The sequence below is a fragment of the Rhinopithecus roxellana genome, chromosome 12, assembly GCF_007565055.1.
Source record: "Rhinopithecus roxellana isolate Shanxi Qingling chromosome 12, ASM756505v1, whole genome shotgun sequence".
Classification (NCBI taxonomy): Eukaryota; Metazoa; Chordata; class Mammalia; order Primates; family Cercopithecidae; genus Rhinopithecus; species Rhinopithecus roxellana.
This window is the reverse complement of record NC_044560.1, coordinates 41,908,410-41,932,083: the sequence shown is the minus strand read 5'-3', so window position 1 is coordinate 41,932,083 and position 23,674 is coordinate 41,908,410. Positions and strand designations below refer to the sequence as shown.

Below are 23,674 nucleotides of genomic sequence, written 5' to 3'. Positions count from 1 at the left end.
CTATACAATATTTTCTTTAGCCACTTTTCCATTGACGGACATTTGAGTTGTTTCCACCTTTTATCTACTAAGAATAATGCTACTGGAAACATTTGTGTATACCTTTTTGTGTAGAAATATATTTTATTTCTCTTGGGTGTATATACCTAGGAGTAGGATTGCTGGTTCATATGGTAACACTGCTTAACCTCTTGAGGAACTTCCAAACTATTTTACAACATGGCCAATTTATATTCCCACAAGCAGTGTATGAGAGTTCTGCTTTCTTCACTTCTAACACTTGTTATGTTACTCTTTGATTCTAGCCATCTTAGTGGGTATAAAGTGAATATTTCATTATGGGCTTGATTTTGATTTCTCTAACAATGTCCACCACATTTTCATATGCTTTTTGATCATTTGTATGTATTTTCTTAAGAAACGAACATTCAGATTGTATGATCAATATTCAATTATGTCTTTATTAATGAATTATAAGAGTTCTTTATATATGATACAAGCTCTTATCAGATACATGTTTCACAAGTATTTTCTATTTCTGTGGGTTATCTTTTCACTCTGTATATGTTTTTGATACAAACATTTAAAAATTTGCATAAGGTCAAATTTGTCTACTTTTTCTTTTGTTACGTATGCTTTGAGTGTCTCATATAAGAAGCCTATGCCAAATCCAAGGTCATAAAAATTTACCCCTATGTTTTCCTCTAAGAGTGTTACAATTTTAGCTCTTAAATGGGTCTTTAACAAATTTTGAATTAGTTTGAAAATATGAGGTAAGGGTCTAAGTTCATTCTTTTCCAGGTGGCAATCCAGTTCTCTTGGCACAATTTGTTCAACAGAATATCCTTTCCCCAGTGAATGATCTCGGCACTCATAAAAAATCAGTTGACTTTAGGTAAATGGATTTATCTCTGAACTCTCAATTGTATCCCATTGATCTACGTATCTATCTTTGTGCCAACAACACATTATTTTGATTACTATTGCTTTGTAAATTTTGAAACAGCGAAGTGTGTATCGTCCTACTTTGTTCTTTTTCTTTTTTTTTTTTGAGACGGAGTCTGGCTCTGTCGCCCGGGCTGGAGTACAGTGGCCGGATCTCAGCTCACTGCAAGCTCTGCCTCCCGGGTTCACGCCATTCTCCTGCCTCAGCCTCCCGAGTAGCTGGGACTACAGGCGCCCGCCACCTCGCCTGGCTAGTTTTTTGTATTTTTAGTAGACACGAGGTTTCACTGTGTTAGCCAGGATGGTCTCGATTTCTTGACCTCGTGATCCGCCCGTCTCCGCCTCCCAAAGTGCTGGGATTACAGGCTTGAGCCACCGCGCCCGGCCTGTTCTTTTTCAGGATGATTTTGGCTCTTCTGGGTCCCCTGTGATTCCATATGGATTTTATTTTATTTTATTTTTGAGACAGAGTTTTGCTCTTGCTGCCCAGGCTGGAGTGCAATGGTGCAATCTTGGCTCACTGTAACTTCTGCCTCCCAAGTTTAAGCGATTCTACTGTCTCTGCCTCCCAAGTTCAAGCAATTCTCCTGCCTCCGCCTCCCAAGTACCTGGGATTACAGGCATGTGCCACCACACTCGGCTAACTTTGTATTTTTAGTAGAGATGGGGTTTCACCATGTTGTTCAGGGTGGTCTCGAACTCCTGGTCTCAGGTGAGCCACCCACCTTGGCTTCCCAAAGTGCTGGGATTACAGGCATGAGCCACTGCTCCTGGCCCCATATGAATTTTAGAATCAGTTGTCAGTTTGTAGAAAGAAGTCAGTTGGAATTCTGATAATAATTGTGTTAAGTTTACAGATCAGTTTGGGGAGTATAACAATCTTAACAATAGTAGGTCTTTTGATCATGACCATGGGATACTTTCCCATTTAATTAGATCTTATTTAATTTCTTTCAATAATGTTTTACAGTTTTCAGAGCATACATTTTGCACTCCTTCTATTACATTTATTCGTAAGTATTTTACTGTTTTTGATGCTATTGAGAAATAAATCATTCCTAATTTTCAAATGGTTCTATGCACACATCTAGAAATACAATTTATTTGTATATTGATCATGTATCCGGCAACCTTACAAAACTCATTTGTAAGTCCTAATAGTTTTTTAGTGAATTCCTTAGGAGTCTGTATATATAACATCATGTCATCTGCAAATAGAGATGTTTTTACCTCTTACTTTCCAACCTGGATGCCTTTTATTTCTTTTTCTTGTCTAATTTCCATGCCTAGAACCTCCACGATAATGTTGAATAGCAATGCAAGGACTTGTCTTGTTCCTGATCATAAGGAGATTAAGTGTGATTAAGTATAATGTTAGCTGTGGGGTTTTTGCAAATCCTTTATCAGATTGAGGAAATTCCCTTCTATTCCTAGTTTGTTGCGTGTTTATGTCACGAAAAGATGCTGGATTTTTTTAAAATGTCTTTTCTGTCAATTTTGTTGATCTTTTTAAAGAACCAGCTTTCAGTTTCATTGATTTTCTCTATTGTTTTTCTATTCAAGATTTCATTAATTTCCACCCTAATATTTTTTATTTCCTTCCTTCTGCTTATTTCATGTTATTTTGTGTTATTCACTTTTTTTTTCAGTTTCTTCAAGTTGGAAGGGTAAGTTATTTGAGATCTTTCTTCTTTCTAATACAAATGTTTATCTATAAATTTCCCTCTAAGCAGTGCTTTAGCTGTATCCCATAAGCTTTGATATGTTGTGTCTTGATTATCTATCATCTCGGAATATTTTCTGATTTTCCTTTTAATTTCTTCTTTTATTGATTATTTACATATCACTATCACAATAGTACATTATTTCTATTAGTGAATATTTTTCTAATGTAGATTGTAATTTCATTAATGATTTTTCATTATATTTTAAGGTTGAATATTTCATTGTGTGTATATACCATATTTTGTGTATCCAGTCATTTGTTGATGAGGACTTCAGTTGCTTTCACCTTTTAGCTATTGTGCATAATGCTGATATGAAGATGGTTGTACAAATATCTGTTTGAAACTCTGCCTTTAAGTCTTTTGATATATACTCCTTCCTGAATCATATAGTAATTCTACTTTCAAGGTTTGGAGGAACCACAATACTGTTTTTCTTTCCTTTTCTTTCCTTTCTTCTTTTGAGACAGGATATAGCTCTGTCATTCAGGCTAGAGTGCAGTAGCACCATCATAGCTCACTGTAGTCTTGAAATTCTGGGTTCAAGTGATTCTCCTGAGCATCTAGGACTACAGGCTCTTGCCACCACACCTGGCTAATTTATTTTTTCATTTTCTTATAGAGATGGGGTCTTGCTGTGTTGTTCAGGCTGGTCTCAAACTCCTGACCTCAAGCAATCCTCCTGCCTCAGCCTCCCGAAGTGCTGAGCCTGGCATCAAGTAATCTTCCTGCCTGAGCTTCTCAAAGTGCTGAGATTACAGGTGTGAGCCACCATGCCTGGCCCTACAATACCATTTTTCACAGTGGCCACACCATTCACAATCCACCAACAGTATGCAAGGGTTTCAATTTCTCCATGTCTTACCAACACTTATTTTTTTTTTAATAGTAGCCATCATAATGGGTATGAAGTGGTATCTTACTGTGATTTTGATTTGCATTTCCCTAATGCTTAGTGATGTTGAGTATCTTTTCCTGTGTTTGTTGGTTATTTGTGCATCTTCTTTGTAAAAATATCTAATCAAGCTCTTTGCCCATTCTTTTAATTGGGCTGTTTCTTTGTTGTCAATTTGTAGTCATTTACATATTCTGGTTATTAGCACCTTATCAAATATATAATTTGCAAATTTTTCTACCATCCTGTGAGTTGTTTTTTCACTCTGTTAATGTCTTTTGATAGACAGAAGATTCTAATTTTAATGTAGCCCAATATATATATTTTTTCTTTAGCTGCATATGCTTTTGGTGTCATATGCAAGAAATTGTTGACAAATAATTTCTTTTCCCTGTTTTCCACTAGGAGTTTTATAGAGTTAGCTCTAATTTGAGGTCTTTGATCCATTCTGAGTTTATTTTTGTAGATGGTATAAGATAAGGATCCAACTTCATTCTTTTTCATGTGGATATCCAGTTGTCCCAACAAGATTTGTTGACAAAACTGTCTTTTCTCCATTGTACAGTCTTGGCTTCTTTGTCAAAACCATTTGACCATAGATGTGAAATTTTATTTCTGGGTCATTCCATTCCATTGGTCTATACTGTATGTTTGTCTTTATTCTACTACCACCCTGTTTTGATTACTACAGATTTGTAATAAGTTTTAAAATCAGGAAGTATGAGACTTCCAACTTTGTTCTTCTTATTCAAGATTGTTTGGGCTATTTGCATCTCTTGATATTTCATATACATTTTAGGATAGGCTTTTCTACTTCTGAAAAAATATCACTGGGATTTTGGTAGGGAATGTATTGAATTTGTAAGTCACTTAGGTAGTATTGGCATCCTAACACTACTACGCCTTCCAATCTACGAACAAGAAATGTTTTTCCGTTTACTGGTGTATTCTTTCCTTTCTTTTGTGTTTTGTAGTTTTCAGTATACAAATCTTTGGCCTCTTGGTTAAATTTATCCCTAAGTATTTTATTATTGTTGATGCTATTGTAAATGCAATCTTTTTCTTAATTTCCTTTTTGGAAATTCATTGTTAGGAATGCAACTAATTTGTGTTGTTGATTTTCTATCCTGCAACTTTGCAGAATTCATTTTTTCGTTGTGTGTGTGTATGTGTAATTTTTACAGTTTTTTACATATAAGATCACATCAGAGAGAACTTTACTTCTTCCTTTCCGATTTGGGTGCCTTTTATTTATTTAATTTGAGACAGAGTCTGGTGCTATCTCTGCTCACTGCAACCTCTGCCTGCCAGTTTCAAGTGATTCTCCTGCCTTAGCCTCCCAAGTAGCTGGGATTACAGGCACCTGCCACGATGGGTGGCTAATTTTTTTGTATTTTTAGTAGAGACGGGGTTTCACCATGTTGGCCAGGAGGGTCTCAAACTCCTGACCTCAAGTGATCCGCCCACCTTGGCCTCCCAAAGTGCTGGGATTAAAGGCGTGAGCCACCATGCCCACCTGGATGCCTTTTATTTCTTTTTCTTGCCCAACTGCCCTGGCTAGGACTGCCACTACTATGTTGAAGAGAAGTGGTAAAAGCAGGCATCCTTCTTTTGTTCTTGGACCTTAGGAGAGATGTTTTCAGTCTTTCACCATTGGAGAAAATATACATGTATAATAAATATTTTCACCATTGGAGAAAATAATTTTTTATATATATAAATAAATGAAATATACTTATTTGTATATACACACATGCATATATATTTCTATGCATGTATTCATATATATATGTATATGTATATATACACACATAAGTAAGTGAAATACATATGTGCAAATATATAGTATTTGTTTAATAAAATGAGGGTTTAGTTTTCCACCATTATATATAAAGGTGCTATAAACATTCATGTAGTAGTGTTTATACAAACATATACTTTCTTTTCTCTTGGTAAATACCTAGACATGGAATAGCTGGATGATATAGTAGGTATATGTTAACACTTAATAAGTTGACAAATAATTGTTTTCTATTTTCCATGTCTACCAGCCATGTAAGAGTTTTAGTTCCTCCACATACTTGTCAATACTTGATATGATCAGTTTTTTAATTTTAGCCATTCTAATAGGTATGTAGCAGTGTTGTATGGTTTTTAATTAATACTGATCATCTTTTCATGTGCTCCCATGCTATCTGTTTATCTATTCTGGTGAAGTGTTAGCTCAAACATTTTGCTAATTTTTAAAAATTGGGTTGTCTTAATATTGCTTTGAAGGTTGTTTATATGTTTTAGTTATAAGTACTTTATCAAAATATGCTTTGTAAATAATTTTCCCCAGTGTGTCACATTTCTTTGTATTGTTATCAATGTCTTTCATAGAGAAAAAGTTTTAATTTTGATGAAGTCCAACTTACAAATTTTATCTTTTATGGACTCTTCTTTTAATGTCCCATCTAAACAAATGCTGAACCCATTCAAAGTTATATATTATATGCTTTTCTGTATATATGTTATCATTTGATTAAAAGTTTAAAAGAGTCAATTCTTAATTATAAATCTTCTAATGAGGCAGAATAACTGACTTTATGACAAATAATTTTGTTATATTTTCAAGCCTATATTGCTGACAACAATGAAAGATATTGTAACATATATAATTAATACCATAAGCAAATAGTTCTTAAGGTCATGAATAGACTTTTCTCATTCCACTCTAATATTCTTCTTATCCATAACTAGTTATAGGAGCCAAGTGTCAATATTATGTTGTATGGAATAATATGTGGTAAAAATTAACAAAATCTGTTTCAAAATTACAAGTGAGTGATTATCTGAAAGCAGTATATTTTCTATCTTTAACATTTCAATTGAGTTTTTCATGGTGCCATTTTCAGATAAACTCAGAATTCTAAGACTATTACCTGCATTGTCTTTATACTGGGATTTGTTTTTTCTGCAGTTTTCAATTCAGGTGGAATAAGCACGGTTTTGGACACAGCCATTCTGCTTTGATTTGCACTAGTATATCCTTTCACTGAAGTTGCTTTCATTGTAGCAAAAAAGCTAATAGACTTCTTTGGTTGTGTGGCAATGTTCCTGTATAAGGAAATTAAAATACAATGCAAAGGATTCAAGATTGAAAAGAAAAATCAACCAACAATAAAAAGTAGACTTTCATTTAAAAACATGTGAACAATCTAAACATATAACAAGAAATAATGATAGCTACTTGAAATCTTATTATGTATAAACATAGTTCTAAAGAGCTGGCATATATTACATCACTTTCTCCTCACAATTCCAAGAGGTTGCTATTAATGTTATTTTATATAAAGTCACAGAGGCTTTAAGGGGAAACATTCCTACAATGGTTGAGATTTGAACCCAGGTAGTCAGATCCTAAGTCCATGCTGACTTCTCTGGGTCTTAGTTTCTTTGTCTGCAAAATGAGGATAATAATAGTACTTAACTTATAGGTTATTATGAGGATTAAAAAAATTAATTTTTTTATTGTGGTTAGGAAGTTCCTGGCACATAGTAAGCACACATGAGTGTGTAGTGCAGTTACATAGGCAGATTTAAACATGATTAATAAAGCCTGAGAAAGAACAGTGTGTTCCTTCCTGAATTATATACTACTTTTCTTTTCTTTTCTTTTCGTTTTTGAGACGGAGTCTCACTCTGTCACCCTGGCTGGAGTGCAGTGGCGTGATCTTGGCTCAATGCAACCTCTGCCTCCTGGGTTCAAGTGATTCTTCTGCCTCAGCCTCCCAAGTAGCTGGGACTACAGGCATGCACCACCATGCCTGGCTAATTTTTGTATTTTTAGTAGATATGGGGTTTCACCATGTTGGCCAGGCTGGTCTCAAACTCGTGGTCTCGTGATCCGCCCGCCTCAGCCTCCCAAAGTGCTAGGATTATAGGCATGAGCCACCGTGCCCTTTTTAATAAGAAGAGAAGCTACAATCAAAATATTTATATCCATGAAAAAATATTTTTTCACTTTTGGATTTACCCTGTAAATTCCTTAAGACAAGGACTTACCTTATCATTTTATTCCTTCTAGTACTCTGTAATATGGATTTCTATAAAATGGGGATGATCCTCCCTGACATTGTAAAAAAGAAATATGCTTCCAAAGAAAACATTTTAAATAATATATTTAATTTTTAAATCATAAAAAATCAGACAATAAAATATGTTTAAATAACGATCAATCCAGTTTTCATATTTTATTTTTCTTCACAGCATTTATCGTTACTTGACATTTTGCTGTTCACCCCTCTACAGAATGTAAGCATGTTTAGGGCAGGAAATTGGTCTTGTTCACTGCTATATCCCTAGCACTCAGCACAGTGCCTAGTATACCATGGACACTTAATAAATATTTTAAAAATATATGAGTGAATGAATTCCATTTGTGCACTATTTCAAATTTACATTTAAGTATCCTACCCTATTCTCCTTCTATCTATAAGGACTTAACCCCCAACATCTCTAAAAAAACATAAAGTAACAATCATGTAAAAACTCCTTCAAATTATTTCGCCACCTCCTTTAAAATCTTCTCCCACCTCCCACAAACTCACTTATCTCTTTTTTTCCTTTCTCAGTAAAGAGTTGCCATTCTTACCTAAGGCTAACCTTTTATGTGAACTCTGAAACCTGTCACTGGTGTCTCAGGGACTCTTCTCCATCCATAATTCCAGGTCTCCTATCTTATTTTTTTCTGTCTTTTCCCTGTGAGCACAAAATTATGCCCCAATCATCTCCTCAACTTAAAAATCCTTCCTTTAACTATGTCTTCCTCTGCCTATTACTATATCTCTCCTTCCTTTCACAGTCCGACTTCTTAAAATGTTAGTCAGTAATACTGCCTACTTCATGACTCCTCTTTTTGCTCTGTAACTACAATCTAGCTTCACTGTTTCTTCTTCAGCTGACCATTCCTTCTTAAAATTGACTCCTCAGATTCATTTCTCTCATACCATAGCCTATTCTTCAACCTCCCTGAGACCTCAAATCACCTGACCTTTCCATTTCTACCAAATAATCAGAACATTTTAGATTTCTCTTTTCTCTATTAATCTTGAATCCACAATTTATCAATTGAATCACTCTTTCACCATTACTTTCAACTCTCTCATTCTCTTCCTCCTTAACATTTTGCCCTACTATCCTTACAAAATCTGCTCCTCCCATTCCCTTTTCCTTTGAGCTCCCCTTTTACAGATTACGTTTAGGCTCAAATCTTAGTTATGTGATTTCTCACTATATACACTATCCCTGAGTAAATTCCATGGTTTCAATGACCACATGTACTCTACTTTCTTATGGCATTTACCTTTCTCTTCTACCATCCTCTGAAGACTTCATATCCTAAGTCACTGGCTCTATCTCTAATAGCTACTTCTGGCATAATTCTTGAGCATTTCAATGTCCATGAAGGTAATCCTTCAAATACCCTGGCCTCTTAGCTCCTTGAAATCTTCTCACATAAATGATTTTACCTGCCTTGCTACTTCAGACACTTACTCCCATAGTCATACATGTGGCTTTTCTCTTTAGCAAGGTCAATCAGCACTTCCTATTTTTCCAGTATACCCTCTCAAACTCCAATCCTTCAACAATCCTTCGACCCTATTATGACCTTCAGGCCCTTGATTCTACCATGCTTTATTCCTGTACCATCTTTCTCATGCCATCTCTTCCCTCTTGAGGTTACGGTTAGTTACTTTGATAGTTAATTATTATAATCATTCTTTACTTACATTCTCACCATACCTTTCCCTTCATTTCAGCATACTTGCTGGCAAACGAAAATTATGGTTATTTCCAATTATCCTCTTACTTTGAGCCTATACCTGTATATTAACTATGTTTATAGTGTATGTAAATTTGATGCTGTAACATCTGACCTACATGCATGGGTCAAACACATGCCCTATTCTGGACAATCTGATGCTATGCCTAAGTTACCTTGTCTTGGCCTCCAGCCTCTGTTCTTGCCTTCCATCCTCTTTCCTAAGAGAAGTCCTCCTCCCAGGAATGCACTTGTCAAATGCAAACCAAACAATCAAGAATCCACACCATTATGGGGCTTTCACCCTCTGTGCCACTATACCTGTCCTAATCACCACATGGCTAAATGTCATACCAAGAGGGGCAGCTCCTGTGCTCCAGACCCACTGAAATTATTCAAAGTAGCTAATCCTAAAGTTGTCTACACTGCCTCATTCATTACTTCTGGGTAGTCCCCTGTGGTGTGGTGGGCCCCCTCTTCCTTGGAACTGTGAATAACAAACTATTTTTTCAATGGCAATGACTTCCTGATCTATTAGACTAACTATACCCTAAATTTTATAATAATATACTGTATTTTAACTCAACCTGTGCAGCTAAATGAAACTGGAAGAAAAATACCCAACTGTGATGACAGGACTCACTTCAAATTATGGGTCATTATTTAAATCAGGGTCCTTAATGTGCCAGCAATCTGTATTTTCTCGGTCCATGTTTTACTACACTCTTTAAGGCTATCTTATACCTTCTCTTTCTTCAAATATGAAAACCTCCTCTCACATTTTCACTCTCAGCCATCTGAATGAGAACACTGAAGCAATGTGGTAACTTCTACATGCTCCCACTGTCACATCTATGCACTTACCTACATCTGTGCCTATATTCTCTGTTTCTTTCTTGTTACTCTGAATGAATTCTCTATTATTACAGTTTAGGTCACTCCCTCTACATGCATACTAGATTCCATTTCTTTTCTGCCTATTCAAGGACACTGCTCTAGCAGTTCTCTCTCTGCATCATAAGTTTTTCTCTTTCTATTGGATTATTACCTTCAGCATGTAAACAAGCTGCTATTTCTCCCATCTTAAACAAACAAACAAAAAACTTCTCTTTACTTCATCTGTCTCTCTAGCTATCAATCATTCACGTTTCCTTTAATTATAGCAACCCCTTGGGAAAAATGTCCTATTTATTGTTTCCTCTTCTTTCTCTCTACACACACACACACACACACACACACACACACACACACACACACAGACAGTCTCTCTTGAAAAGTCTGATGAAGCTTTTGCCCTTATCATTACATCAAAAGGATTATTACCAAGGTCCAATCACCTCCACAATACTAACTCTAATAATGGTCATTTCAAGTGTTTTCATCTTTCTTACCTGCAGCATTTGACCCAGCTGTTCATTCTTTTCTCTCTCTTTTTTTTTTTTTTCTTTTTTTAACTTGGATCATAGGACATTCTCTTTGTTTGGTTTTCCTCCTCCCTTTTCTGTGGCAATCATCCTTGCACTTCTCTTTTCTATTTACATTCATAGTCTGGGGAACTCATTTACTGCCATGATTTAAATGTAATCTATGTGAAAATTATTCCCAAATATATGTATATCTCTAACTAGACCTCTCCTCTATACATCTGCTTGCCTACTAGACACCATTAACTGAAACTTAGCATGTCCAAAACTAAGTTCCTGACATTAACCTCCACCACCACCACCACATCACCCTCACCCCATCCAGCAAATCCACTCCTCTAAAACTCTTCCCTATTTTTGTTAAAGGCAACTTTACTCTTCCAGTTGCTTGGGTGAAAAAAAATTTCAAAATACATCTGGAATCCATTCATTTGTCACCACTCTTGTTGCTACCATCCTAGTCCAAACACTATCCTATCTCTCTTGGATTACTGCAGTAGCCTTTCACTTCATCCTCCTACTTAACCTGGATCCCCTGAAGTTTATCCTCCACATAACAACCACAATGACCTTTTTAAAACACATATAAGGGTTGGGCACAGTGACTCATGACTGTAATCCCAGTACTTTGGAAGACTGAGGCAGGAGGATTGCTTGAGGTCTGGAGTTCAGGGTTATAATGAGCTTTGATTATGCCACTGTACTCCAGCCTGGGCAACAGGGTGAGACCCTGTCTCTAACAAATATAGAAGAATAAGATAAAATAAAATAAAATAAAATAAAATAAAATAAAAATAAAATATGACTACTCGAAATCCTTCATTTACCATCCCATTCAGAATAAAAGCCTAAGTCCTTACTATGACTTAAAAAGTCTTACATGCATACAGCTAGGCCTCTGATTTCATCTTTAGTGATCTCTTCCTTGTTTACCCTGCTTCAGCCATAGTGGCATCTTTTATATTCATGCTGGGCACATTTTCCTACCAAAGACTTGAATTTATGTTTCCTTTGCCTGAAATGCTCTTTCTCATACAGGTACATGCTTAGCATCCTCACTTTCTTCAGGTCTTTAATGAAAAACTACCCTCTCCTCACCTGCCCTAATCACCCCATGGCCAAATGCCAGAACAACAGGGGCAGCCCCTGTGCCTCAGGCCTTCCCTGGCTTCCCTTTCTAAAGTGTCAAAGTTCTCTCTCAAGTACTTCATTATCTTCTTGCCATATTTTTCTCCTTAGAACTTTACTATCTAACATAGTGTATCTTTAACTTATTTATCTTGTGAATCAGTTATTGCTTCCCCTTCGAATCTAAGTTCCATGAGGGCAGGAACTTTAGGCTCTTTTATTCCCTGTTGTATCCCTAATGCTTACAACAGTACCTGAGTGTGGAAAAAACATAAACTGTTTTTGCTCTGCTCTCATACCACAACAATCAATACAGATTTCTGTGGCCAAATGTGTAGGGTTTCTCCCCACACACCATCTGGGTGTCCTCCAATTCAATTCCAGCACTATCTACCTGAAGATAGTCTCAGATCCTACAGGCAGAGAACTCAGTCCCATAAGACTATCTCTGACTTTGAATGGCAGTTGAAAAAATAGGTTGTGGCCTGTTTCTGAATGACCTGCTATAAAATCAGGGTTCTGTCCAAACAACTTGACCTTACTGTTTTAGCCTAGCCCTCATGTCTGCGTGCAGCGGCTGCCACTGCTTTAATACTGTTAGAGGCCCTAAAAATCACAAACTATGCTCAATTCTCTACAGTTCTCATAACTTCCAAAATCTATTTTCTTCCCCCAACCATCACTCAGGACAATGTTTATGCTGACAAGTTAGCTAAAAAAGCAGCTAGCGTTCCAACTTTTACCCCTCACGGCAGTTTTCCTCCTTCACATCGGCCACTCCCACCTACTCCCCCGCTGAAACTTCCACCTATCAATCTCTTCCCACACAAGGCAAATGGTTCTTAAACCAAGGAAAATATCTCCTTCCAGCCTCACAGGCCCATTCTATTTTGTCGTCATTTCATAACCTCTTCCATGTAAGTTACAAGCCGCTAGCCCGTCTCTTAGAACCTCTCATTTCCTTTCCATCATGGAAATCTATCCTAAAGGAGATCACTTCTCAGAGTTCCATCTGCTGCTATTCTACTGCCCCTCAGGGATTGTTCAGGCCCCCTCCCTTTCCTACACATCAAGCTCGAGGATTTGCCCCTGCCCAGGACTGGCAAATTGACTTTACTCACATGCCCCGAGTCAGAAAACTAAAATATCTCTTAGTCTGGGTAGACACTTTCACTGGATGGGTAGAGGCCTTTCCCACAGGGTCTGAGAAGGCCACCGTTGTCATTTCAGACATAATTCCTTGGTTTGGCCTTCCTACCTCTATACAGTCTGATAACAGACCAGCCTTTAATAGTCAAATCACCCAAGCAGTTTCTCAGGCTCTTAGTATTCAGTGAAACATTTATATCCTTTACCGTCCTCAATCTTCAGGAAAGATAGAACAGACTATTAGTCTTTTAAAAACACACCTCACCAAGCTCAGTCACCAACTTAAAAAGGACTAGACAATACTTTTACCACTTTCCTTTCTCAGAATTCAGGCCTGTCCTCGGAATGCTACAGGTTACAGTCCATTTGAGCTCCTGTGTGGACACCCCTTTTTATTAGGTCCCAGTCTCCTTCCAGACACCAGACCAACTTAGACTGCATCCCAAAAAACTTTCATCCCTACTGCCTTCTGTCTAGTCATACTCCTATTCACCGTTCTCAACTACTCATAAATGCCCTGCTCCTGTTTACACTGCCGGTTTACACTGTTTCTCCAAGCCATCACAGCTGATATCTCCTAGTGCTATCCCAAACCGCCACTCTAAATTCCCTCTTACAGTAAATAAATAATCTTTGCTGGCAAGGCTATGCTGAACCTCCTTGGGCACTCTCTAATTAGATGTCCTAGGTCCTCCCAATTCTTAGTCCTTCAATACCTGTTTTTTCTCCTTCTCTTACCTTGTGTCTTCCGTTTAGTTTTTCAATTCATACAAAACTGCATCCAGGCCATCACCAGTCATTCAAAACGACAAATATTTCTTCTAACAACCCCACAATATCACCCCTTACCACAAAATCTTCCTTCAGCTTAATCTCTCCCACTCTAGGTTCCCACACTGCCGCAAATCCCACTTCAAGCAGCCCTGAGAAACATCGCCCATTCTCTCTCCATACCACCCCCCAAAAAATTTTTTCGCTGCCCCAACACTTCAACACTGTTTTGTTTTATTTTTCTTATTAATATAACAAGGCAGGAATGTCAGGCCTCTGAGCCCAAGCCAAGCCATCGCATCCCCTGTGACTTGCACGTATATGCCCAGACGGCCTGAAGTAACTGAAGAATCACAAAAGAAGTGCAAATGCCCTGCCCCACCTTAACTGATGACATTCCACCACAAAAGAAGTGAAAATGGCCCATCCTTGCCTTAAGTGATGACATTATCTTGTGAAATTCCTTTTCCTGGCTCATCCTGGCTCAAAAAGCTCCCCCACTGAGCACCTTGTGACCCCCACTTCTGCCCGCCACAGAACAACCCCCCTTTGTAATTTTCCTTTACGTACCCAAATGCTATAAAACGGCCCCACCCTTATCTCCCTTCGCTGACTCTCTTTTCGGACTCAGCCTGCCTGCACCCAGGTGATTAAAAGTTTTATTGCTCACACAAAGCCTGTTTGGTGGTCTCTTCACACAGATGCACATGATAACCTCTACTTGCCAAAGTTTATGTAAAATGGAAATAATATGGTCTTTGTGCACCTTTACAAGGTCAACCTGCAAACTATAGAGTTCCTAAGTCCTCTTTTTCTCTATTTTTTTTTTCCTTTTCTGCCTGCTCTAAATCTGCTGTTACTTTTCTATTAAGATAAAAACAAGTTCTTTTAGCAAGTCAGTGAATTTGTATTTACCTCGTGGCTAAAAGCTCTGAAGTAAAAGCTATAGAATCTCTCTGTGTGTATGTGTGAGTGTATTTAAAAGACCTTTATAATTTCTATAATTTTATGTTTAATTGGCAATTAAATCTGTTTTCATTTCCTTCTAGCACATCAAACTTTTTCTCTCTGCATCTTATAATGTAAATTTTGCTATTTGACTTTCACCTGAGTTGTTTCCTTTAACCTGCAAATTTAAGGCTATTTAGCTGACAACTGCCCAGGGTTGAAACAGGTTATCAAGAATCAGAAAATCTGAGATAGGAAAAAACAAAAAAAAGATTTTTATGAATCTATAAAATGTACTTCCATCTGCATGCCTAATACGTCTATGTATTTACGTGTTGTGTACACGATGTTTCACTACTAAAAATATATAAAAGAGCTCTAATTAATTGGCTTTAAAAATAAAAGCGCTTGAACTCGGTGGTGGCCACTGCGCAGACCAGACTTCACTCGTTTTCGTGCGCCTCGCTCCGCTTTTCCCCCGCAACCATGTCTGACAAACCCGATATGGCTGAGACCGAGAAATTCGATAAGTCAAAACTGAAGAAGACAGAGACGCAAGAGAAAAATCCACTGCCTTCCAAAGAAACGATTGAACAGGAGAAGCAAGCAGGCGAATCATAATGAGGCGTGCACCGCCAATATGCACTGTATATTCCACAAGCATTGCCTTCTTATTTTACTTCTTTTAGCTGTTTAACTTTGTAAGATGCAAAGAGGTTGGATCAAGTTTAAATGACTGTGCTGCCCCTTTCACATCAAAGAACTACTGACAACAAAGGCCGCGCCTGCCTCTCCCATCAGTCTATCTGGCTGGCAGGGAAGGAAAGAACTTGCACGTTGGTGAAGGAAGAAGTGGGGTGGAAGAAGTGGGGGTGGGACGACAGTGAAATCTAGAGTAAAACCAAGCTGGCCCAAGGTGTCCTGCAGGCTGTAATGCAGTTTAATCAGAGTGCCATTTTTTTTTTGTTCAAATGATTTTAATTATCGGAATGCACAATTTTTTTAATATGCAAATAAAAAGTTTAAAAACTTCAAAAAAAAAAGCGCTTAAATCAGGTATTAAAAAGGAAAAGACTAGTCAAATGCTTTTTCGAGTTTATGTAACTTAAGCAAAATCTTTAATAAACAAACTAGCTTTAAAATTAGTGGTAAAGTAACATTAGAAATGTCCTAAGAATTGCCAGCATACATTTTGTTTGCATTTATTAATCAAGTAATTTCATACTTATCCCTAACAAATACTATAAGGTGTCAAAATTTGGCAAAGGGTTTATAAAACCATAAACCCAGCCCAAGATAGAATGACCTTTGCTCTGTAATCTTTAACAAATAAGACATTAATATTGGTTTAATGAAAATACCTACATCTTGAATTATTTAGAAAGATTACCATAACTTCTAATCCTGTGGCTTTAAGCAGTCTAGTCCACAGGCAGTAAGGAGATTTGTTTTGGGAAAGAACTGTTATCGTCTTTGTTTCAAAGCTAAACTATTAACTAAGTACCTCCCAAAGTTACTTTTGCCTATGCCCAGGAATGAACAAGGACAGCTTGGAGGTTAGAAGCAAGGTGGAGTCAGTTAGGTTATATCTTTTTCACTGTCTCAGTTATAATTTTGCTATGGCAGTTTCATAACTTTAAATCATGACTATCGCAGTTTTCATATATCACATAAACAAAATAATTAGGTAAACGTAATGGGATAAATACTTGTAGACAAGCTTGTCATAATTTAGACTCTAAGGTTATATTAAATTCAATAATTGATATTTCATTATTTGAGTATTTTCCAATAAGTTTATATTGTAGAAAAACATTCTTGGTAAAAATATAAAAGAGTGTGTCCTTTTAAAAAAACTGAACAAGTTTTGTCTAATTCAGTTTAAAGGTTATACATAAAACAAGGTAAAACGAACCAGAAAATAACAGAAATGTAAAGAAAGTTATAAAAATAAAGAGGTTTTTGTGTGGTAAGAAAGCTTAAAGAGAATAATTTTATAAGAGAAAAAAATCTTTGGTCAGGCACAGAGGCTCACATCTGTAATCCAACACTTTGGGATGCTGAGGTGGGCGGATCCCAGGATATTAGGTCCCAGGAGTTTGAGACCAGCCTGGCCAACATGGCGAAACCCATCTCTACTAAAAATACAAAAATTAACCAGGCGTGGTGGTGTGCACCTGTAATCCAGCTACTCAGGAGACTGAGGCAGGAGAATTGCTTGAACCCAGGAGGTGGAGCCTGGGCAACAGAGCAAGACTCTGAAAAAAAAAAAAAAAAAAAGAATTTCATATGATAAATTTAGTCCTAAAACAAAATGACTGGTTGTTTAAGAAGGAGGGATTTTCAGGACAAATCAGAAAGTCCAAGCACATCAAGAACAATTGGTGTAAATCACAATAAGAGATTTATAAAAAAAACAAAAAAACAAAACTTGTATATGATCAAGTTCTCATATTGTTTTGGTTTGCATAGGAATAAAAAACTGAGATTAAGTTTTTTTTTAAATTAAGGTTATTACATCCATGTATCTTTCTGTATATGCTCCTAAAGTACTTGTGACATTAAGTTACAGGGTTTTGATTCTTGGGTCTAAAAGGACAAGTCCTGCTAAATCTTAACACTGACAGCAATTAAAGCCTTATCTCCAGGCCCCATAGAAGATGCTAATCAAAAATAAACTGCATCCCTGAGACACAGGGCCAGAAATTAAAGCCATTCAACTCTTCAAGGCCCAGGGACTATTGTGAAAGAGGTTGGTGTGTGGGATTTTAACGGAGAAAATAAGTTCAGTTTCTCTATAAATTAATCAATGTCAAAGGCACACTGATGTAAGACCAGTATATGGGCCCCTGTGTCAGATTAACAAGGTTTTCTTGAAGCATTAACCAACTCCTTAATAAAGGTTATAAAAGGCATTTGGAAGCAGTATCGCTATATCTTACGGTCAAAATTAAAATTTCATAGTTTATAAAATTTTGAAAAATAAATATAATTGACATCATGCTGTTTTAATTAGGGCTTGTTTGGAAAATTATGTCTCCTTTCTCAAAGAATGAACATTTTTACCTTTTTTTTTTTAAATCCTTGAGTGATCACTTTGGTTAAATGAATGACTTATTTTACAATGACCCATGTTCCTATTTCATGATATCAAGTCTTTTAAACCTTTGATATTTTATAAGCTTTCCAAAATCAATTTATAAATTGTCTTTTCCTAATTAATCCTTTAAGATATTAGCTCCCCTAAAGTCCAAAAATGACATAATTTGGCTTATTTGGTATAAAAATTAGACAGGAAGCATTGCCAAATATGAAATGATGTTTGGTTTTCTTTGGGCTATATTTGTATAAATGTTATTGGTATGTGTTCCAAAATGATGGGAAACTCCTATAATTCTGATATAACTTATGTACATTATCAGTAGTTATAATTGTTGTTAAATTATTGTGTGCCACAGAGGTAACACATTTCTTTGTCAATTGTGTCTGATTATGGTTGTGGTTGCCCTAAAATTTTTGTCATCCATGGACAATTGTTGTCTTGTTTAGGTCCTTTTTGGGTGGTTCTATAATCAACTATGGAACTTTAACAGGTGTTCTTAAATGCAGGTTTCTGATAACTTTGCAGATTGTGACATTACAATGGAGGGGAAAAAAAAACTTTCAGGATTCTCATGGAGGGCTGAAATGTTCATGACTATCAAGCAGAACAGGAATTAACTCCATAAACTGAACTGACAGGAGACTAAAGCAATCATTTTAACTCTTGCTTTAAATGTTGCTTATCCTTTGTTTTCTAGAGTCTTGAAACTTTTCTTCTGAGCTACTTACAGCTTTTAAGAGTTTACTATACTCCTATGAACAAAATTTTGAGCATATTTGTTTTTTACTACCTGATTTCTCCAGAATTTGGAAATATTTGTGAGTATTCTTAACTTATGGTAATACAGTTATTTGCACAAGTGCAATAAGAATCTGTTTTAATTTGTAACAGGACACAATTGGAGAAGCTGGTTATTTTACCAAGGCTTTGACTGAAATGGTGTGCTTTCCTTTAAGGAATCAAACGTGACTTATTGAACCAATAAAGCCGTTGGAAAAACTGGCCTCATATTTTGTGTACATAGTGCCTGTACAGGGTTTCTGACCTGTGCTAAGGGAAGAATGTCACTTTCAGACAGGCCCAGAAGCCTCAGGTTTATCTTGGAACCTCAAGAGGAGAGGAAATTCACCCAACTCATAGGTATTTGATTGCATAAACCCATGGCTGGGCTCGGCTTATAAAAGTCCTATCTGAGATTCCTCCTATGAAAGTCCAACAAAGCCAGTTTAAAAGCCTATGTAAAAAATTTCTTGTTGCACTGTATCGAAAAATTAGGCCAAGAATAATAAAGCAAACCAGATGCACCATGATTTGTCTTTAGTAAAAATGGGAAACTGGAGAGAAAAATTATATTTCACAACTATAGTAGACCTGTTGTTAGATTCTAGTCTTTCCTAATGTTTTCTCAATGTTTATTATTTTCTACAGTTTGGACCAAATTCTAATTTTTCTTGGCTACAAGTCTTCAAAATAATGTTTTCAATTTTCTTCCTTCTTATTTGCCCTATTTTTCCTAATTTGGAGTCACTGAAAACTAACTTGTGCTTTCTTAAAGCCCTGCGAACTGAAGCCAGACAACTTAAACTTCAGAAGAAAATAACAGCAACCTGTTTACATACCTAAGCCACTTTCATACCTACCTACTGATATATGGACTTCAGAGTAATATAGCCTGTATCAATTTTTCCAGGATTGTTTGTTTGTTTGTTGTTATTGTTCTCCCTTCTTCCCCCATTTCCTCTTCACAGGACATGAGACTTCACAATCTGCTGAAAATGAGCTTTTGGGACCTAACCCATCTAGGAATAAACTGTCCTAGCCATGAGAGATCAGATAAAACCCGAGACCAGAGACTCATTTTCTTCTAAAATGTTTTCTCCAAAATATTTTTTAAAAAGAAATGGGGGAAACGTAAAAGGAAAATATATTGGGTCCCAAAATTACTAAGCTGAGGGAGAATTCAAGCTGGGGACTGCTCAAGACAAACCTACCTCCCATTCTATTCAATGTCATCCTCTGCTCGCTGATATAGATGCATATTCTGATTGCTTCCTTTGGAAAGGCTTATCAGAAACTCAAAAGAATGCAACCATTTGTCTCTTACCTACCTGTGACCTAGAAGCCCCCTCCCTGCTTCAAGTTGTCCCCGCCTTTCTGGACAGAACCAACGTACACATACTGATTGATGTCTCATGCCTCCCTAAAATGTATAAAACTAAGCTGTGCCCTGAACACCTTAGGCACATGTTGTCGGTACTTCCTGGGGCTGTTTCACGGGCACACATCCTGAACCTTGGCACAATAAACTTTCTAAATTAACTGAGACCTGTCTCAAATTCTCAGGTTCACATACTCATATGAATAATGACTACTAGATAGCTCTAGTCTAAAAGCCATCTTAAAGTGAATAGATGGACAATAAAATAATCTCACATTAACTCATAAAACAGTTCTTCCTCTATTTAAGGAGAACAAACAACTACCTTGAAAATTGGAGACAAGTTGAAAACAGAGAATCACAACTTACTGGGAGCAGAAAATGCCGCTGAAGCCAGCAACTTAAAAGGCAACTAGCTAACTACTGAAGACTTGAGTATAGACTAACTTGAGAGAGAAAATATTCTGGGGGGGGGGGGCCCTACATTTTCATGAGCTTTACCTCTATGTGGCCACAAAGTTCTCAGGATGAAGATTAAGGAACAATTTCCTCATGGTTCTAGCAGGTGGATAGGAAGTAACCATTCTAAAATACACCTACAATGTTATGTTCTCCTTAACAAGCACCTGCACTCAAGGACAACTACTTTACCAGAGCCCAACTAGAGTTTTATCAGGGTCTAACTGACATGGGGGAAAGGAAATACCCAACTCTGGCCCCCATTAGCCATCTTTTCCCCTCAAAGAAAAAATGTACTGAAAAACACTTGTCAAGGTCTCATCTCAGGGACAAAGGCCCATTAAAACACTAAGAGCTAATCATAGGATTGTCAAACCCTTCCCCTCCCCCTACATCTTCCCACTGATAAGAATAGGAAGCAGGGAAATTCTGGGCAGAAGAGGGCAGGTCCTTGGCAAGGGCCCCACCCTCAAGCCTGGAATCATGGCCCAAAGTAAGAACATACATCTGTATTTTCCTGCTTGAATGCTGCCTTTTCCAAAATCACCCATGGCCCACTCTGCCCCACTATCCTGTGCCCATGAAAACCTCAGGCTTAGCAGGCAGAAAGAGAAGCAGCTGGACGTTGGAAACTATGGTTGGACGTCAGAGAGAAGTGGCTTGACTTCAGAGGGACAGCTTGACGGTGTATCTTTGAAGAGGAATCTGGCTGGGGATGGCTGAACTTTAGGGGAAGATTACATTCCTGTTCCGTCCCTTTTCCAGCTCCTCTTCCCACTGAGAATCACTTTTATCACAATAAAATCCCCTGCATTTACCAGCTTCAACTCTTATGCGACCTCATTCCTCCTGGACACTGGACAAGAACTCAGGTGCCATTGAGTGTGGGTGCAAAAGGCTGTCATGCTGACCCTCCACTGAGCTGTTAACACTTAAGCTCCCTGTAGACAGCAAAGCTAAAAGGGCACTGTAACACCTCCTCTGGGGTTTCAGGGGTCGTGGGTACCCTCCCCTAGATACTGCTGGGGAGCGAGTATGCAGTTCACTCTTGAAGGCGCCCAAAAGCACTCACTCTGGCTCCTGCATTCACTCACCTGTGCTCCACCTCCCTAGAGGGGTGGAGCAGCGAGTGAGTGGAGTTTGCCCCTGCCAGTGCCTGTGCACTCCAGTTCCTACCTGTGAAGGAGTCACTATCCTGTTTCACCACCACATCTACAGGGCTCCTGTATAATAATGGGATTACAATGGAAAGAACTGCAAGGCTGACTTTATTTAAGAAGTCCCTAGGGAAATTTTAAGAGACAGAAACAAGGACAGTAGAGGAAAATGATGCCTTACACACTTACAACTAAACAGTAAACATAGCCTAATTCCTAGCCACACAAACATAAAACACTACCAGCCTACTTAATCTCAGTTTACATTACCTATACAATATGTTCAGCTCTCAACAAAAAATTGTAAGGCATATCAAAAGGTAAAAAAAAAAGTGTGAAGAGACAAAGCAAGTATCAGAACCACACTCGGATGTGACAGATATTTTATAACTGTAAGACTGTGAATTTAAAATACTTACGATTAATATGGTATGGGTTCTAATGGAAAAAGTGGATAATATTCAAGAACAGGTGAGTAATGTAAGCAGAGATAAAAACATTAAATAAAAATCAAAAGGAAACATGAACGTGTAAGGAATATAAAGGCACTGGACAGAGAAATAGGATGAAGGGTTGAAGAATCAGCAGTTGTTTTTATTGCCATGGTAGACTTGTCCAATATTGTAAAGCTAAAGGCAAGGATCTAACACAGGAAAAGAGAAAGTGGAAAATTGACAAATATTTGCTTCATGAGATCCTTTCCAAGGTCAGGATTAAGTCCTAAAAGAAGGAAGATGAGAAATAACAAATTAGGCCAAACCAAAAGGTTGTAAACTTGTCTGTGAAACTTCGTTTTAATTAGATAACATGGCTACTGCAAAAAATAAAGGTTATACTACTTCCCATCTCCCACCCCATTCTTTCCTCAATATGTTATGAAATTGTCAACATTTAAGAAACTCCCAAAGGAATTTTTCTTACGCCCCATACTATGAGTTGGACAGTTTTCGTATTTTTCAATTTAATAAATTCAATTTCATTTTACCTTCAAATTTCCATACCTGAAGGTGAAAACAAAAACCACACAAGATAAGCAGTAACCAAAGTTACTGAAGTAAATATTCATTCAGCAAATATTTATTTAGCACCTTCTTCATTCTAGGCAATGGATACCGTAGCGAACAAAACAGAAATCTTTGCCCTTTTGGAGTACTATCCTTAGGTGAAGACGGATTAATAAGCAGGTATACTATAAACTTGCAGAAAAACTTTTTTTTTTTGAGATGGAATCTCACTCTGTCAACCAGTCTGGAGTACAATGGCAGTGATCATGGATCACTACAGCATCACCTTCCTAGTCTCAAGTAAACTTCCCACCTCAGCCTCCCAAGTAGCTGGGACTACAGGCATATGCCACCACATCTGGCTTAATTTTTTGTAGAGATAGGGGTTTGCCATGTTGCCCAGGCTGATTGTGAACTCCCAAGCTCAAGCAATTTGCCCACTTCAGCCTCGTAAAGCAGTGGAATTACATGCATGAGCCACTGCGCCTGGCAGGAATAAATTTTATGGAAAAATTCAAGCAAAGGTGAGGGACTGAAGAGCTCCAAGGGTGAAGTATTATTACTTTATATTACTTTGGAGCACAGGCTCCAAAGGGGGAACACAGTGTGCCTGATGTGCTGTGGAACAATACGGAATGTAATTAGGCAAGGGGAAGAGTCCATAGTGAAATCCTCTGGGGTCCTGTAAAGAGTTTGACTGAGTGAAATGGAAAAAACTTGAGAAATGTTTTGGGCAGAACCACATTGATTACTACCTGGAGGGTGTTGGCAAGGAGACTATTTAGGTGGGTATCACAATGTAACACAGTGATTTACATGGGAGTGGTAGTCTGGATTTATTTGGCAGGTAGAAATGGTAAAATTTGCTTATGGAGTGAGGTATAAGATGGAAGTCAAGGGTAATCCCAAACTTTTTTTTTTTTTTTTTTTTTTTTTGAGGCGGAGTCTCGCTCTGTCGCCCGGTCTGGAGTGCAGTGGCCAGATCTCAGCTCACTGCAAGCTC

The 23,674-nt window shown here is 37.5% G+C and overlaps 2 protein-coding genes across 2 annotated transcripts in view; one reads left to right on the top strand and one right to left on the bottom strand.

Moving 5' to 3' along the window:
- The window catches only part of WDR78 (WD repeat domain 78), a 109,263-nt gene that overhangs the window by 83,089 nt on the left and 2,500 nt on the right, over nucleotides 1-23,674 (bottom strand). The window contains 1 exon segment of the mRNA XM_010357084.2: nucleotides 6,489-6,663. Coding sequence (XP_010355386.1) covers nucleotides 6,489-6,663 — 175 coding nt within the window.
- LOC104657315 (thymosin beta-4) lies at nucleotides 15,208-15,832 on the top strand. The gene has a single exon (XM_010357083.2). It carries the CDS (start codon nucleotides 15,277-15,279, stop codon nucleotides 15,409-15,411), a length of 135 nt encoding a protein of 44 aa, XP_010355385.1. The 5' UTR covers nucleotides 15,208-15,276; the 3' UTR covers nucleotides 15,412-15,832.

Excerpts from the sequence above, each read along its gene's own strand:
- LOC104657315 (XM_010357083.2), top strand. The coding sequence starts at position 15,277 with ATGTCTGACAAACCCGATATGGCTGAGACCGAGAAATTCGATAAGTCA.